The sequence below is a fragment of the Rattus norvegicus genome, chromosome 15 (assembly GCF_036323735.1).
Source record: "Rattus norvegicus strain BN/NHsdMcwi chromosome 15, GRCr8, whole genome shotgun sequence".
Lineage (NCBI taxonomy): Eukaryota > Metazoa > Chordata > Mammalia > Rodentia > Muridae > Rattus > Rattus norvegicus.
The window spans coordinates 83,036,154-83,050,898 of NC_086033.1; the positions used below are offsets into that span (position 1 = coordinate 83,036,154).

The 14,745-nt window shown below is 42.1% G+C and overlaps 1 protein-coding gene across 17 annotated transcripts in view; it reads right to left on the reverse strand.

Moving 5' to 3' along the window:
* Window positions 1-1,394: 1,394 nt before the first annotated feature.
* The window catches only part of Klf12 (KLF transcription factor 12), a 432,451-nt gene continuing 419,100 nt past the window's right edge, over window positions 1,395-14,745 (reverse strand). For 15 of the 17 annotated variants that reach the window (XM_039093393.2, XM_039093390.2, XM_006252410.5 and 12 more), the window contains one exon: window positions 1,826-10,688. In XM_039093393.2, the coding sequence (XP_038949321.1) occupies window positions 10,507-10,688 (182 nt within the window). In that variant the 3' untranslated portion in view covers window positions 1,826-10,506. Of the gene's footprint in view, window positions 1,601-1,825; window positions 10,689-14,745 lie in introns of those variants that run through there. The other 2 variants (XR_005493737.2, NM_001107281.1) reach the window with 2 other exon arrangements.

A 14,745-nucleotide genomic window follows, 5' to 3' on the forward strand; every position in this document is an offset into this window, starting at 1 on the left:
CAGCTCAGTCTTGCAAATGCCTCTACCCCAGACAACGAGTCTAGAAGACAAGGTTTGCTCATTACTGCTCTCTGCCTTAGAGAAGCATTTCTAAAAATGTTACCACTAAAAAAGTATTGCATTTTAAAAGCAAAATTGGACTGTTTGGAGGGCTGGAAAGACAATTCAGTGGTTAAGAGAACTGGACACTCTTGCAGAAGACCCATGCTTGTCTTTCCACATCCATATGGTGGCTCACAGCTACCTGTAACTACAGTTCCAGGGTATCTGATGCTTTCCTGTGAACTGCATGGGTACCAGGCATGCAGGTGGTGCACATACATCAATGTAGACAACACACACATACACACACACACACACACACACACAAAATAAATAAATAAATACATACATACATACATACATACATACATACATAATACTTTTTAAAATGTATTGGAACTGATTAAAACCATAGAGAAGGCTCAGCAGGCAAAGGTGTTTGAAGCGTATGCCTGGCAATATAAGTTCAATCACCAGAATTCACATGAAGGTAAATGGAGAGAACTGATGCCATAAGGCTGTCCTCTGTCCTCCATGTGTGTGCATGCATGCATGCTTGCACACACACACACACACACACACACACACACACACACACCAATTTATAAAAATTGACTGCTTTGCTGCTATCAGATTTTAAGAACCACATACTCTTCATGAGTTGTTAAACTATTGTGTAGTTCTCAGGACACCACATAGAAGGCTTTTAGTGGTAGAGAAAGAGACTTTTCCGAGACCCCTCAGTGCTGTTTCAACAGAGTGGACTTGAGAAAGTAATGTTGACCCAACTTGTGCAAAGGTGAAAGGACTGGGCTTTGATGCTGGAGGGCTATGAGGTACAGCTTGCAGGCTCTGGCCAGTTCCTTGGTATGTAGTAGAACAATGTCGCAGAACTCACTATTCTTTTGAAACAGAATTTGAGGCAGTGGTGGAGTGATCTGACATCTCGTTGGCGCTCTGGTTTTTCTTTGCAGAGCATGAAGGACATGTTGATGGGCTTGTGTTTTTTGTAGGTGGATAATCAAAGGTATCTTTGTTGCCTGTTCACCATTATCCCTGATCATCTCATCTCCCACTCCCTACCTCCCATCTTTTTACCCCCCTGATGGCTAAGGGAACTGATCCTACAACCAAACTGACTGGACGTGTTGCCTAAATGGATTGCTTCACTTTCCATTGCCACTTCATATTCAATAGAATATGGCTGGATTATCACCTGAGCTTTTTGGAATGAACAAAAAACACAGAAGATGCTGTCAAGAATAATTTACAGCCATTTCTTTTATAGAAGATGTTCTAGATCTTTGAATAAAGCCTACTAGGTAGTAAGAAACATTCTTTTCATGCAGTTATTTTTAACGATAGTATATTTATTAATGCTCTTATTTTTCAGTCTGCAGTAATCTAGTTTTCTTAGAAACACAGCGAGAGCAGCCAGCCTTGCCATGCTCCATGGATTGTTCTGCGACACACAAAGTCTGACGAATTTGCAACTCATTGATTCAATTTTGAGCTGTGAGAGATGCATCTTCTGGATCATGCAGTATTTCTGGACCACCTTTGAATATGTAAAGCATTAAAACAACAGGAATCTCTTTTTAGATGATGGTTGTTGCAAAATAAAAACCTCCTTCTTTTTAAAACATGGATTCCATCTTCTCCTGGGTTTCAATATACTATATGCAAGCAGTAAACCATCCCCAACAAAGGTTTAATTAGAATTGTTAATAACTATGATTTCCAAAGCGACTGAGTCAGCTTTGGTAATAATTAGGGAGTCTTGTTCCATACAAAATGCTTTATTTAACCTTCATGCCTTCATTCAGATAATTATACAAATGCATACAGATAAAGGTTTAAACTCTATTTTAGTTCACAGCTCAATTCATAGGAAAGTTGAATACAGAAAAGCGATGCACCAACAGAATATGTCTGAGACACCATTGAAAACGATAACACTTGTTCATTTAAATCTCTGAGAATAGACTGGAATAACTGAGAGAATCTCATTAGGAGAGTCTCCCTGTTCATTATCATAGGGCAAAAAAAATCACCATTTTACAGTAAAAAGGAAAAGCTCTGAGTATATTTACAATACATACACTATACATAAATACAAGAACAACACTTACATAATATTAATAAACTTATAACAGGAGCTGCCTAAACACTACAGAGTATATAAATGTGGAGGAAACTATTAGGAAATTAGATCTTTAAGCTGAAGAAATAAATTCATTTGCAATTAAAACTCTGAACAGAAAAACCGAATAGAGATTTAAGAACTCAACACATTTGCTTGCCAGCATCCTTGGGGGACTTTATCTTTATGTGTAGGCTTTCCTCTGGGCACTCTAACTCTCTGGGTCATATGCCCAAGAGTCTTTCTGTAAGATTACATCCATAAATATGAACCAGAAGCAGCTCATCTATTTCCTTTGCTGTGCAGAGGTTTCCAGCCTAGAATAAGTAAACGACATTTTCATATTTTCACACAGAAGATCTTGTGATCCAATCACAATGTGTAATGAGCTTACTGTTGAGGAAAAGCAAAGAGATGACTGCTTGATTTGGCCAAAGATGATGTTTTTCTTTATTCTCATGTGTTTTTTTTTCAGATATGACTGGGAGATTTATTCAAAAGAATATGACGTCTGCACTGACCCCCACACACCAAGAGCAACGTCTAGACTACTACTAATTATAACTAAGTCATTTTAAGTGGCAGGTGGGTATATTAAAGGTGGTCTGTTCTCATAGTTTCACAACACAGACAATTCCTAGTACACCCTTCTATGGACAAACATGAATTTGCTGGTTTCTCTTTGTAAAAGGTGATCATGATACACATAATTGCATTATGAGGCAGGATGATGTAATACGTAAGACAATGTTTTCAAGCTGGTTTTGTTAGTCTTGATCTCACATCCATTTACAGTTGCTTTGCCATGTGATGCAATGTGTCCCACATAGACATGGACAAAACAATACAACTGCCATCCCTTGGCGGGAGACAGTGGGTTTCAAAGATGAACCTTCAAACACAACAAGTTGTACACACACAAGTTGATAGGAAAGAGCCTTGCATGCAGGCACCAGTGCCTGGTTCAATGATATCTACTGAATGTAATAATTTGAGGAACAAAATATATTCTATGATCTGGATACAATCACAAAATTCTGCCACAGGAAAGCTAGAAACATGGGTAGGGGAAAACACATCTGTAATGTTTTATTGTTGTATTTTTAGAGAACAAAATGAGTATAAAAGGAAGATGTCAAAATATTCCTAAAATAATATCTTAGTTTTTGATTGACTGGACACTTTTACTAGTAGAAATTGGAGAGGAATTCTCTCTTATAAACCCTCATTTCTCAACAAAGATTAATCTCTGTCAAGGACTTGGCTACACCTGCTTTTGAAAAAAGAATAATTCATAACAAGAGTCACTGAAACACTTCACATTTCTAGAGAAGAAATTCAGGGGGGGGGAACGGTTATTGATGTGACTCTTCCCCTTGTCAACTCACTTAGAGTGGTGGCATTGTCATCTGAGAAATAATTGTTGTCGAAACTCAATTAAGTGACAGGAGTCCCCGTCTCTAGGAGGCTGTGGACATAGACCCTTGCTTTCAGCATAGAAGAGAAGTTGTTTATATAGCTTTTATCTCTTCCCCCAGCCAACTAACAGGGAGAAGGATCATAATTCAGGAGATTCATTTTCACAAACCGAAACACTCCGGAGAAATGGCATTCTTAATGTTTTCAAAGTCCATTAGTGCTTCCATGAATCAATACTGTCAGAGACCTTCTGTGCAGACAGGGAGGGATTTCATTTCTCTGATGTCAGACAGCTCCTCACATAAAACTCAAACTAACAATACTATAAGCAAATTATTTATGAGACTATTTAAAAGATTCCAAGGCAGTGCTGTTAAGTGAGAGCCCTGGAAAGGCCCCGTGCACTGATCTAGATGCTGGCGTCACTACTCGTGAACACCTTTAAGTGTGGCCTCCGCAATAAGGAAGTAGCTCTTCTGAGGTGAGGGTTTCAGATGCCCTTTCCCAGATTAGAGCAGGACTGTGAGGGAGGGAAATGGAAATATGTAAACCGAGGAAAACTAACGGGGCTAATGTCGTAGGAAGTAAGAAAGGTTTTGAAGATCTTGGAGGCTCTGTGCAAACCTATGAAAGAAAGTGCCAAGTTTAGGGAGATCTCTGGTTTGATGTTTGTCTAGAACGACCATGGTTCTGAGTTAAAGTCCTCTCTACTATAGTCACATCATGTGCTAGGTGATGTCCTTCTATTTTACCCCTACAGGGTTCGCAGAACAAAACTGAACAAGAGACCGGGAACGTGGCAGCCAGGAATAAGGAAGAGAAATATGCCTACGAGAGAAAGAACGCAGGCTGCAGAGCCTTATCCCGTGCCCATGGACATCTCAGCCATTCTTGTTGTGCCTCAGTTTCTCATCTGTGAACTGGAGAATGGTTGTACAGATGGGAGGTAATTCTTAGTGTCGCCGTCGGCATGTGGCATTAATTAGGAGTTCCCGCTTTCCCCATGCACTGAGCTTTGAACCTGAAGGGATACTTTAGCACTTTCAGACCACATGGGGAAATAAGGAAGTCAGAGGTTTGGCTTCAGTGATGCGGTAGCTGTGCTTTGACATGGCAGCTGTTTGGTTTTCCTATCTACCTCCTGATACATTTGCTTTCTCCCTTCATCTTTGAAACAGAGTAGGGTAAGTAATGGATGGTTTTCTCGACCTAGCTATAAAATAATTTTAAAAAGGAGCGTGTGAACTTCTGATGGTACGTTGTGAGGTAACTGTCTGAAGGCCTTCACAAGTGTCCGGGGACTTTCTCGGGGAGGGGAGGGATAATTTGTCAATGTGCATCTCTAAATGTTCCTTGGCGATACAAGGATATAAGTCAGCTGAAAAGAGACCAAATACACAAAGACGGACTTGGGCACTGAGCTAAGTGGGTAAAATAAAGCAGGCAAGAATCTCTCACAGTTCTGCTCTGAGTACTTGGTGTTCTTAACTGAGCAAGCTGGTGGGAGCTATGGTCATGCTAGGTCATGAGTTTGAGGTCCATCACAGTCAAAATTTTTATCTAACTATTATAATTTTCGCATACAATAAAGATAACTTTAATCTCCATATATATATCACCTGCTTGTATTCAAGTAAAGAAAATGGAATAAAGAGAGAGTAAATTGCAAATAAGATTTGTTATGCTTCAAAGCGATGAAAGCCCTCTTCTGTGGGTTTTTGTGAATAGATTTAATTTACTATGTGCATTTCTTTCCTGTGTGTGGAGAGAGAGAGAGAGAGAGAGAGAGAGAGAGAGAGCTCCCTAACTGTGAAGGAAAAACCATGTAAGCATGTATAATAAGATAAATAATTATTGCTGTGTGAAAGTATAGGATCATCTCACTGGTCATATTCATTGACAGGCACTTTCAGCATTTAATTCATTTCCGAAAAATGGACATTACTTTTTTCCCATTGCCACTGTGGACTCTTTTAATACATGGTCATATCCATACACTTAACCTCATTGACCTACATCTACACCAGAAAGCAATCCCTCTGGAACTCCAACGAGAATAAACACCTGCATTTCATTTTACTTTCTAAATTGGGAACCATCTTGTTGAAGAAGAAGATAAAATGAGAGGGGAGAATGATTGCCAGATGATTCTTTCTAGAACAAGTAAGTTGTCATTTTTTCTGCTCCCAGAAAAGCCATGACAAGGGTGAAAATGTGACGTCATTGGAGTTTCAAATCATTCTGGCTAAACCATGACAAGTGGCCACTCAGCTCTAACCAAGCACCAAGAACATCAACAAGTGGGACCAGTTCCCATGACAACATTGCTAATTGCGTGTATCATCCATACACAAGGCATAGCTGAACAAGTGGTTTTTTTTTTATTGTGATGAAAACTAGAAGCTTTTCCCCAACATACGTCATCAAACTATTTACAACCTCTGTAAAATTTGCATGTTTGAAAATACTTTTCCACTATCACATATGTTACGAATACAGTAAAATAGCGTTACTCTATTTTTAAAGATGCAGTATCCTTCTGATTTATTTTCTTATGAAAATCTGAATTTCTATTGCAATTGTTCAACATTTAGCATATTTAAAATACCAATGGGCATGGGTCGCTAAACAGACATTACTCTATAATGAAATTGTGAAAATAGAGCATTTTAATTTTTTTATATACATTTCTTAACTATAAAACGCAGGCAAAGTTACATAGTATTATAAGCTGATCCTCTAGTCAGGGAATAACTTACATCTCTACATAGGATGGATTATTACAAATTCTTTCTTTAAAAAAGTTCCTTGTTGATATTTACTTGCCTGCCGGCTGCTGCATATACACATGTGTGCACACAGGTGCATGTGTTGGGGTGTCTGTCCAGATAAGTGAAAGGCAGTGTGGGAATAAGTAGACACGGAATATGGAAGACATAACGGGCCAAACCTCTTTCCTCAACTGAGCCAAGTCAGTTTGAGAACACTTCTGTGGGATACACAACCTCAGGAAAAGGAAAGAGAGAGATCTGGCCGGTGGCCTACGTTTATGTGATAAACTTACAGGCAATGGAAAAGGACAAACTCTGAGAGTGGATCTTGAACTATGGGTATTAAGGCTTCCTGGGCCTGTGTGGTTCATCAGCATTAGCTCAGATTACATCCTTTGTATGAGAAGGTGCTGGTATTAACACTGCTTAAGTTCCACCTCGCTCTACAAGCGATCGGACAGCCTTGTAATAATGTCTCAGCTACGTTTCGAGGCAGTCATTAATTACATCAAGACAAAGGCATACGGATACAACTGAAGGCCTCACCTCACCAGATTTATTCAATTGCAGCTTTGGTACATATAATAAACAAAACACAGACTAAGGAATACTGCATCTTTATCCATATACATGTTATCATTCTAATGAGCTCATCTCAAAGTGCAGACTTCTCCATGTCCCTGTGAGCCTCGAATGGCAATCCGACATCAAACAAATTGTTTGAAAACAAACACAGTCTTCGCACGAGCTGTTCCAAGTTCCAACCATGATGAACATGGCTTTTCTAATCACTTACAACTTTTGTTTTGTGAACCCTGTAGCATGTTGAAAGCCCCTCCCCCAACTCATCACTTCCCTTTTCCATCTTTCAAGTGAGATTTAAAAGTGCTCATTTTACTCATGTAACCATAAGATTGGAATATGAGGGACTCTCTGAAAACCCCCTAACAGGCCAAGTCCCCTGTCACCAGTCTTTATATTGCAAGGAGACAATTGGTTCTCCCTGCTGTGCGCGCGTGGTGTTCCCGAACACGCACACTCTCCCTAAGCTGCAAGCTGAACCATTTCACGTCGGAAAGCAAAGCGTGCTCTGCTTAGGAAACCATTGAGAAGCGCTTTAGGATTCTCTTTTTTGATAGCTTCCCATACACTGTGCTTTTCAAGAAGCTAGACACACATGAAATGGGTGGAGGATTTTCTGTGCCTAAGGATGTCCCGTTTCCTTTAGTCTCCAACCACTTTCTGTTATACGGGAAACACACCCAGGAAACTTACTGAGGAGGATTGGTTACACCCCCCACCCCCTCATGGCAAGTTCCAAATAAGTTTCAGGTCTTGGGCCAGATCAAGATCTTGGGATGTGTTCCTTTGTGCTTGCATCTCTTTTAAAAATATCGCTATGTCAAAAAGAGGGAAACGCTGTAATGGTGGTGGGTTTTCTCCACTACCTTACCATCTCCATATGCTTTCCATTTATACAGGGAGTGAGGGGGAAGCGCTCACTTCCCCACGGCTTTCCCTATGCTGTTAGAGAGGTGCGACTCATTTAGCCCTGTGCTAAATTTAAATCAAGATGTCAGTCAGGAAGCTTCCCTTGCCTGTCAGTGCAGTGAATTTTTCCCTGTAAAACTTGCAAGATGCTTCTCAGTGGAAAAAGGACTGACTCTTAGGAGAGCAGACAGAGCTAAGCCAAGTCTATACTTCACTCCCTTACTACCTGCCAACTAGGCTCTGGGGCCAGCGCTTCGGGGATTATGCTCGCTCGCTACTGTCCGTGTGTTTTGCCCCGGCCAGTTAGTTACTAATGCTGGCATGCATCAGGAAACCTGGTTGTATTCTGGATGATTACAGGCAATGAGAAGTAGGAAGTGCATACAGTACAGATTAAAAAAATGTTCCAGTTGGTAGGTATATATATAAAAGAAGAAAACAAAGAAAAGCAAAAAAAACAAAAAACAAAAAAACCCTGCTGGCTGGTGGGCACCGACCTGTGCAGCTGAAGCAGTTTATCAATAGAACTGCAGCCCTTGTAGGAGGGAAATTGCCTGATGATGTTTTTTAGACCTGGCAGGAAATATAGAGCACATATTTCTGAAGCTGGGACTTGACCTGTACACCATGATACTTTTGCCTGAACATTTATTAAAATTCTTTTAAAAGCTACCCAACGCAAATGGTTCTCCTTGTAACCATGATAGTTCTTGCTTTGTCAGACTACAATTCTCCAAATTAGAAGCTGATACGAGAAAGGATAGCTGTCACCAGAAACCATTTTAGAAGGTGCAGACATTTAAAAACGAGCTAGGAACCTTACGAGGTTGATTTGTGCAATTCCCCAAATCGAGCGTGTCATTGAAATATATTGCAAAGGCCTTCACGGGAGACCTTTTATATTTAAGCTATAAAACGTCTTCACAAGGAAAATCTCACCAAACCCAATGGCCACATAAAGCTAGAAAAACAGCAGCTTTTAGTGGGGGACAAACTATTTTGGAAAGAGTGCTTGTTGGGCATGTATTGCTTTTCCTGTACATTTTGCTGGATACAAAAAGCTCTCCACTTTGAGAGGGAGGACGGGACCTAACTCTGCTCTCACCCTTCCCCTACGATAAGCAGGTTGTCTGTCCCTGCAGATGTTGATGTGGGAGCATGGGGATTCTGGGACAGTTTAAAAAGTGAAATGCGTAGAGTCAGACTCTTGGCTCTCCAAGTTGGAGAAGTAGCACCAGGGCAGGCTTTCCACGGGCACCCTCTTTCCACAGACTCATGCCCGAGCCGAGCAGAGCCGCTGGCTGAACAGTTAATCCGCAGCTCTGCGTCCCTTGCCTCTCTAATCACCCAATAACTGTTTCCAACCAAGCAAAGGGGAGCATAGTCTTTAATTGTGGTACTTAAGCAAGTAGGACAGCAAATAGAGGAAAGATTACCTCCGTGCTGTGGATGTAACTAAGACATCTGCAATGCTGGGGTGTTTTTTACAATCCCTTTCGTAAGTATGAAAATCGGTAACGTGAGTCCTCAGTGGAGTTATTGTAGGAAAGCCCTTCTAGTCAGTATTGCTTTTCTCCTCAAGAGGAGCATTATTTCCATCGCTGCTTTTGTCTCGTTTTCATGTTCACTGACTTTGCCTGAGCAGCTCCACCTCTTACCTTGGTGCCAGTGTGTCTAAGAAAGCCCCCCTCCCCTCCATTCCTTGTAATCAAACACTGAGGGCAGGAGGATATGGTGCCTAGGTGACAGAACACTGCAATTTGAAGTGGGGCAGTAGTTATTATTATTATTATTATTATCATTATCATCATTATTATTTTTAGACAGGCTCTTCCTATTCAACTACAGACACCTCTGCCAGTCCATGCCGGGGAAGAGCAGGACTAGCCTTTAAGAAACTGCTCTGCCCCTCTGCTGGAACAGATGCACAAAACAGAATAGGAACAGAACAAAAACAAGCAACAACAAACAAATGAAAAGACTCAATGTTGGTTCTTTTCAGGGATGGCATGAGGACAAGGTATGAGCGCTATCTAGGTCCGCCATCGCTAGCACAGAGGGCTACTTCTGTGTGCCTTTCTTTTTGGGTAACGGAGCGTCTCCAATAGCCCCTTCCTTTCTAGTTCATGCTGCTTGCTGGTAACAGACTGGATGTGTGTTCTAGCTTACTGAGATAGGAACCGAAACTGTTGTCAAAAGGGTTTGGGGTTGGGGTGAGAGTGGGGGTGCCATGGAAGAATCACCAAACTGAGAAGGTCTCCTCTAACCATCAATTTGCGGTAGATGACCTTTAAGGGACTGATAGCAGAGTGTCTGTCAGCTCGGAAAATGTACAAGCTACAAACATCTTTTCAATGGCATAGGACACGGCATGGAAAATAATGCCTGTCTCTTTAGGACCTGAGGCGCTGAACTCCCAGGCCAGCGTGAACACAGACGGCTCTCTCACGCGTGTGGTCATGATGGGGGGTTACCTTCAGGCCGAAGGGAGAAGGGTTCCTTCTTGTTCCTGCTCTGGTTTCAGGCACCGTGGGAATGGCGGTGCTCTTGACATTAACACTGTAGAGGGAGCTCAGCCCTGCTGAGTTAGTTGCTCCTGAAGAGACCCAGCTCTTGCACATAGCTGGACCGGAGCCTTCCTCACACCAGCATGTGCCTCCTACGGTGCAGTGCCAGGTGGTCTGACCTGGAGAAGCTGCGGTCACAGTCCGCGCACTTGAATGGCTTCACTCCCGTGTGTTTGCGGTAATGCCTGGTCAGTTCATCTGAACGGGCAAACTTCCAGGTGCAGCCTTCCCACGTGCATTTGTAGGGCTTCTCTCCTGGAAGAAACAAAGACACACAAGCTTTGGGGCTCTATCCTCTTTTTTTTTTTTTTTTTTTTCCCTGTAACAACCCAGCCAGCGCTGAATGCTGGGAAAGTGTTGTTGTCAATGGGTGTTCCATTGGGCAGGTCCCTGTGAGGAAACCTTAGCATCCCACCAGGGGCTTTGGGGACAGGGAGGTGGGTTTCAATTTCGGCTTTCCTGCTGTGACATCAGAGAAGTCGGTTAACATTCACCTGCGTAGCCAAGGAGTGATGCTATGGGGTTTGCTTGTCCTACGGGTGGGCTACAGAGGAAGAGTATTAACACTTCAAGTCTGATTTAGCTCTAGGGCTGAAAGTCACAGAGAACAGGAAAGGGTACTTGCATTTTAATAGGTCCCCCTTCCCTGCAGGATATCCATCGCTCAGTGTTACAGGGCTTTAGAGGACATAATGTCTACTTTTCTATCATTTAAGATATCTGCATCACTTCATTATTACGTAAAACAATCCAGATATTAGACATAAGTTATTCACAAACGTCTACATTTTCTTTGTCCCTTGGGGAGGAATCTTAGATAGCTTAGCTGTGCCAAAGCAAGTACGTTTTTCAAGACCCGAGAACCAAATGGAGCCTGAGGAATCCCTAAGTTGGACTGAATGCTGAAAGTCCCTGCAAAAAGGGAAGAAGGATGTAACCTGACCGGGCTCTCCTGTCTACTTGTAAGGACAGTAAAATATCCAGGGCCTGTGCTGGAAAAGATAGCCTATCCATTGTCTAATGAGCTCCCGGGGGAGCAGGACAATAGCTGACCCGGGTGTACTGTTTTCCTAGTCCTCTTCCAAATGGAAGCCCTGTCCCCAGGCAACCCCACAAAACTGATCTCTCCTGCCCCATCTGGCCAACGGACTACAATGAAGGGGCCTAGGATGACGACAGGGTAGGCGGCTGATGCTAATCCTGTGTGTGGAGCTGCGAAGCATCCCCTACCTCACAGGTCCGAAAACTGATACTCAGTGCGCTAGGTAAATTACCCAAGGCCTGGGGGAAGATGTGCCTGGCTCTGAATCCAGCACCTTTCACTCCGCTACAGAGGGGCAGATAATCCTGATTCTTACTAAACTATTGCATACATGCACAGGAAACCTCCAGTCCCTGTAAGTGAAATGTTTAGGTAAAGCCAACATGGTAAAATTCGAGCTAGTCTAGAATGAACATTTTTTTTTTCTCTAATTCAACTGTTAAGACAGTCCTGGGTCTTAGGATCAAGCGGCCCTTTGAGAAGAGAGTGAATAAGTGGTTCAGAGGCAGGGAATCTAGAACTGCTGACGCACTAATTGCGGCCACAGAAAGCACCACGATACTCTGAAAGGATCCATTCAAGTAAGGGCATCCTGATTGCACTGGCCAAAAACCTCAACTTCTAATTCATACCAGTTGTTCCGAGGAGACAAAATATGTATTTTTATTGCAACACAAACCAGGCAAGTGTCTAACTTAGGCTGAAGATCTAGAAGAGAATGTATTTCTGACAATGAGGAGTGTGTATTTACATGTTGAACGTTGCTGATGGTTTTTATTGTCTGTATGAGTTCTGGCACCTAGAATGTTTATATGTATAAACATTTCCAATGTTCTTCTTCCTTTGTGTGTCTGTGTCAATAGTTGTCACCAAGAGACATCTCCTAGCAGAGGCTTGTGTTATGGGATCACCCAGAAAGAAAGTGTCAAAACTAGGAAGGAAGGAGAAAGGATCATCTTTTACCACCCTTTTATTGAAAGCTGCTTCCTTTCTAACATAACATATCCCGATGACAGTCTCTTCTCCCTCTACTCTTCCCAATTCCTCCTCATCTCCCCTCTCATCCGGATACACTTCCTTTCTGTCTCTCATAAGAAAATAAACAGGCTTCTACAGGATTAACAATGCAATAAGGTAAAACAAAAACTAACACATTGGAATAGGACAAAACAAATGCACAGTGGGAAAAGAGCCAGAGAAAAGACACAAGAAACAGATATAATGCTGAGATTCTGTACAGATTACACACACCCAGGAATCCCATATAAACACTAAGGTGGAAGCCAGTTTATATATAGAGCACCTGTATGGTAAGATAAAAAAAATATAAATAAAATGAAATATATGTAAAAATTTAAAAAAAGAAAGGAAAAGAAAAAGAGGGAAGAAAGGAAGAAAGGAAGGGAGGAAGAAATGGAGAGAGGAAGAAAGGGAGGGAGGGAGAAAGGGAGGGAGAAAGGAAGAAGGAAGGGAGAAAAGGAGGAAGGGAGGAAGGAAGGAAGAAGAAAGGGAGAAAAGGAGGAAGGAAGGGAGGGAGGAAAAAAGGAAGGGAGGGAGGAAGGAAGGGTGGGAGGAAGAAAGGAAAAAAAGAGGAAGGGAGGAAAGGAGGAAGGGAAGAAGGAAGGAAGAAGGGAGGAGAGGAAGGAAGAAGAAAGGGAGGAAGGAAGTGAGGAAGGGAAGAGGGAGGGAGGAAGGAAAAGAGGAAGGGAGAAAGGAAGGCAGGAAGAGAGGGAGGGAGGGAGGAAGGAAGGGAGGAAGGAAAAACCCTGACACACCATTGTGTCATAAGGAGCTTCCAAAGATGATGCTGAGTTGATTTCCTCTTGGCCATCTGCTGGGCATTCAAGTTTGTTTCCCCAGTGAGACTCCCTTGGAGAAAACTACATTTTTATTGCACATGGTTACCACTTGGAGATAGCTTCTGCAGCAGGGGCCGTCTGCCCACATCTCCTTTTCCTTCTAAGACCCCCATCTGCTGCAGACCCTGCAGGCCCTGTGTTTGTTACCTCAGTCTCTCTCTGTGAGTTCACAGGCATGTAGGTTCTACTGTGTTAGAAGACTCTGTCTCCCCTGTTATCAGGTAACTTAGATGGCTTGCATATATGTAAAGATTTTATGTAACTTCTATTGTATTAGTTTTCACACTGGCCCTTAATTTTAGTTGCCACTCCCTCTTTCCCCTTCCCTTCCATGACCCACCAAATTTTACTGTTCTAGTCCCTCCCCGTACATTTCACTTCTCTTTCCTAGCTAAATCTAAGAGACCCATTAGGCCTGTGCTCTCCACCTAACCTCTGTGGTTCTGCAGATTGTAGCTTAGTTATCACTGTCCTCCCAGCTAATATTCATAAATTAGCAAGTATATATCATATTTGACTTTCTGGGTCTATTCCCTCGCTCAGTGATTTTTTTCTAGTTTTACTCCCTTCCTTGACAATGTCATAGTTACATATTTTAAGTGGATGAGTAATATTCTGCTGTGTAAATGTCCCACATTCTGTTTATCTATTCGTTTGTTGAGACTGTTTCCAATTTCTGGCTATTATGAATAGAGCAGCAATAAATGTATGAGAACAATCATCTCTCTGGCAGGATAAAGCATCCTTTGGGTATGTGCCCAATTGTGTATAGCTGGATCTTGAGGTAGATTGATTCTCATCTTTCTGAGGAACGGCCACACTGATTTCCATAGTGGCTACTTACACACCTAGGAGCAATGTCTGAAGCTTTCTTCTTACTCCCACCCTCATCACCATGGGCTGTCACGCGTTTGTTTACTGTAGCCATCCTAACGGATATAAGATGAAATCTCAAGTAGCTTTGATTGACATTGCCCTGATGTCTAAGGATACTGACCATTTCTCAGCCATTTGAGTTTCTGCTTTTGAGGCTTCTCTGTTCAGGTCTGTACCCCTATTTTAAAACTAGGTTGTTTTATTGTTATCTATTTTTTTTTTAGTTCTTTATATACTTTTGGATATTAGGCCTCTATTGGGTGGATCACTGATAAAAATCTTTTCCTATTCTGTAGGCTGTCACTTTGTCCAAATGACAGTGTTCTTTGCTGTGTGGGAGCTTCTCACTTTTGGGAGGTCCATTTCTTGTTGATTTTTATCACCTATGCTCTCATTGTTGTATTCAGACAGCCTGAGAAAGGCTCTTTTTGCGGGTGAAAAGCATTGCTCAGTTGTGTGGTAGGACGTCGCGTATTTCTGTCTCAGTGAGGAAGTAGCACGTGAGATTAAAACGGGGTCAATGGACCCATTCCTA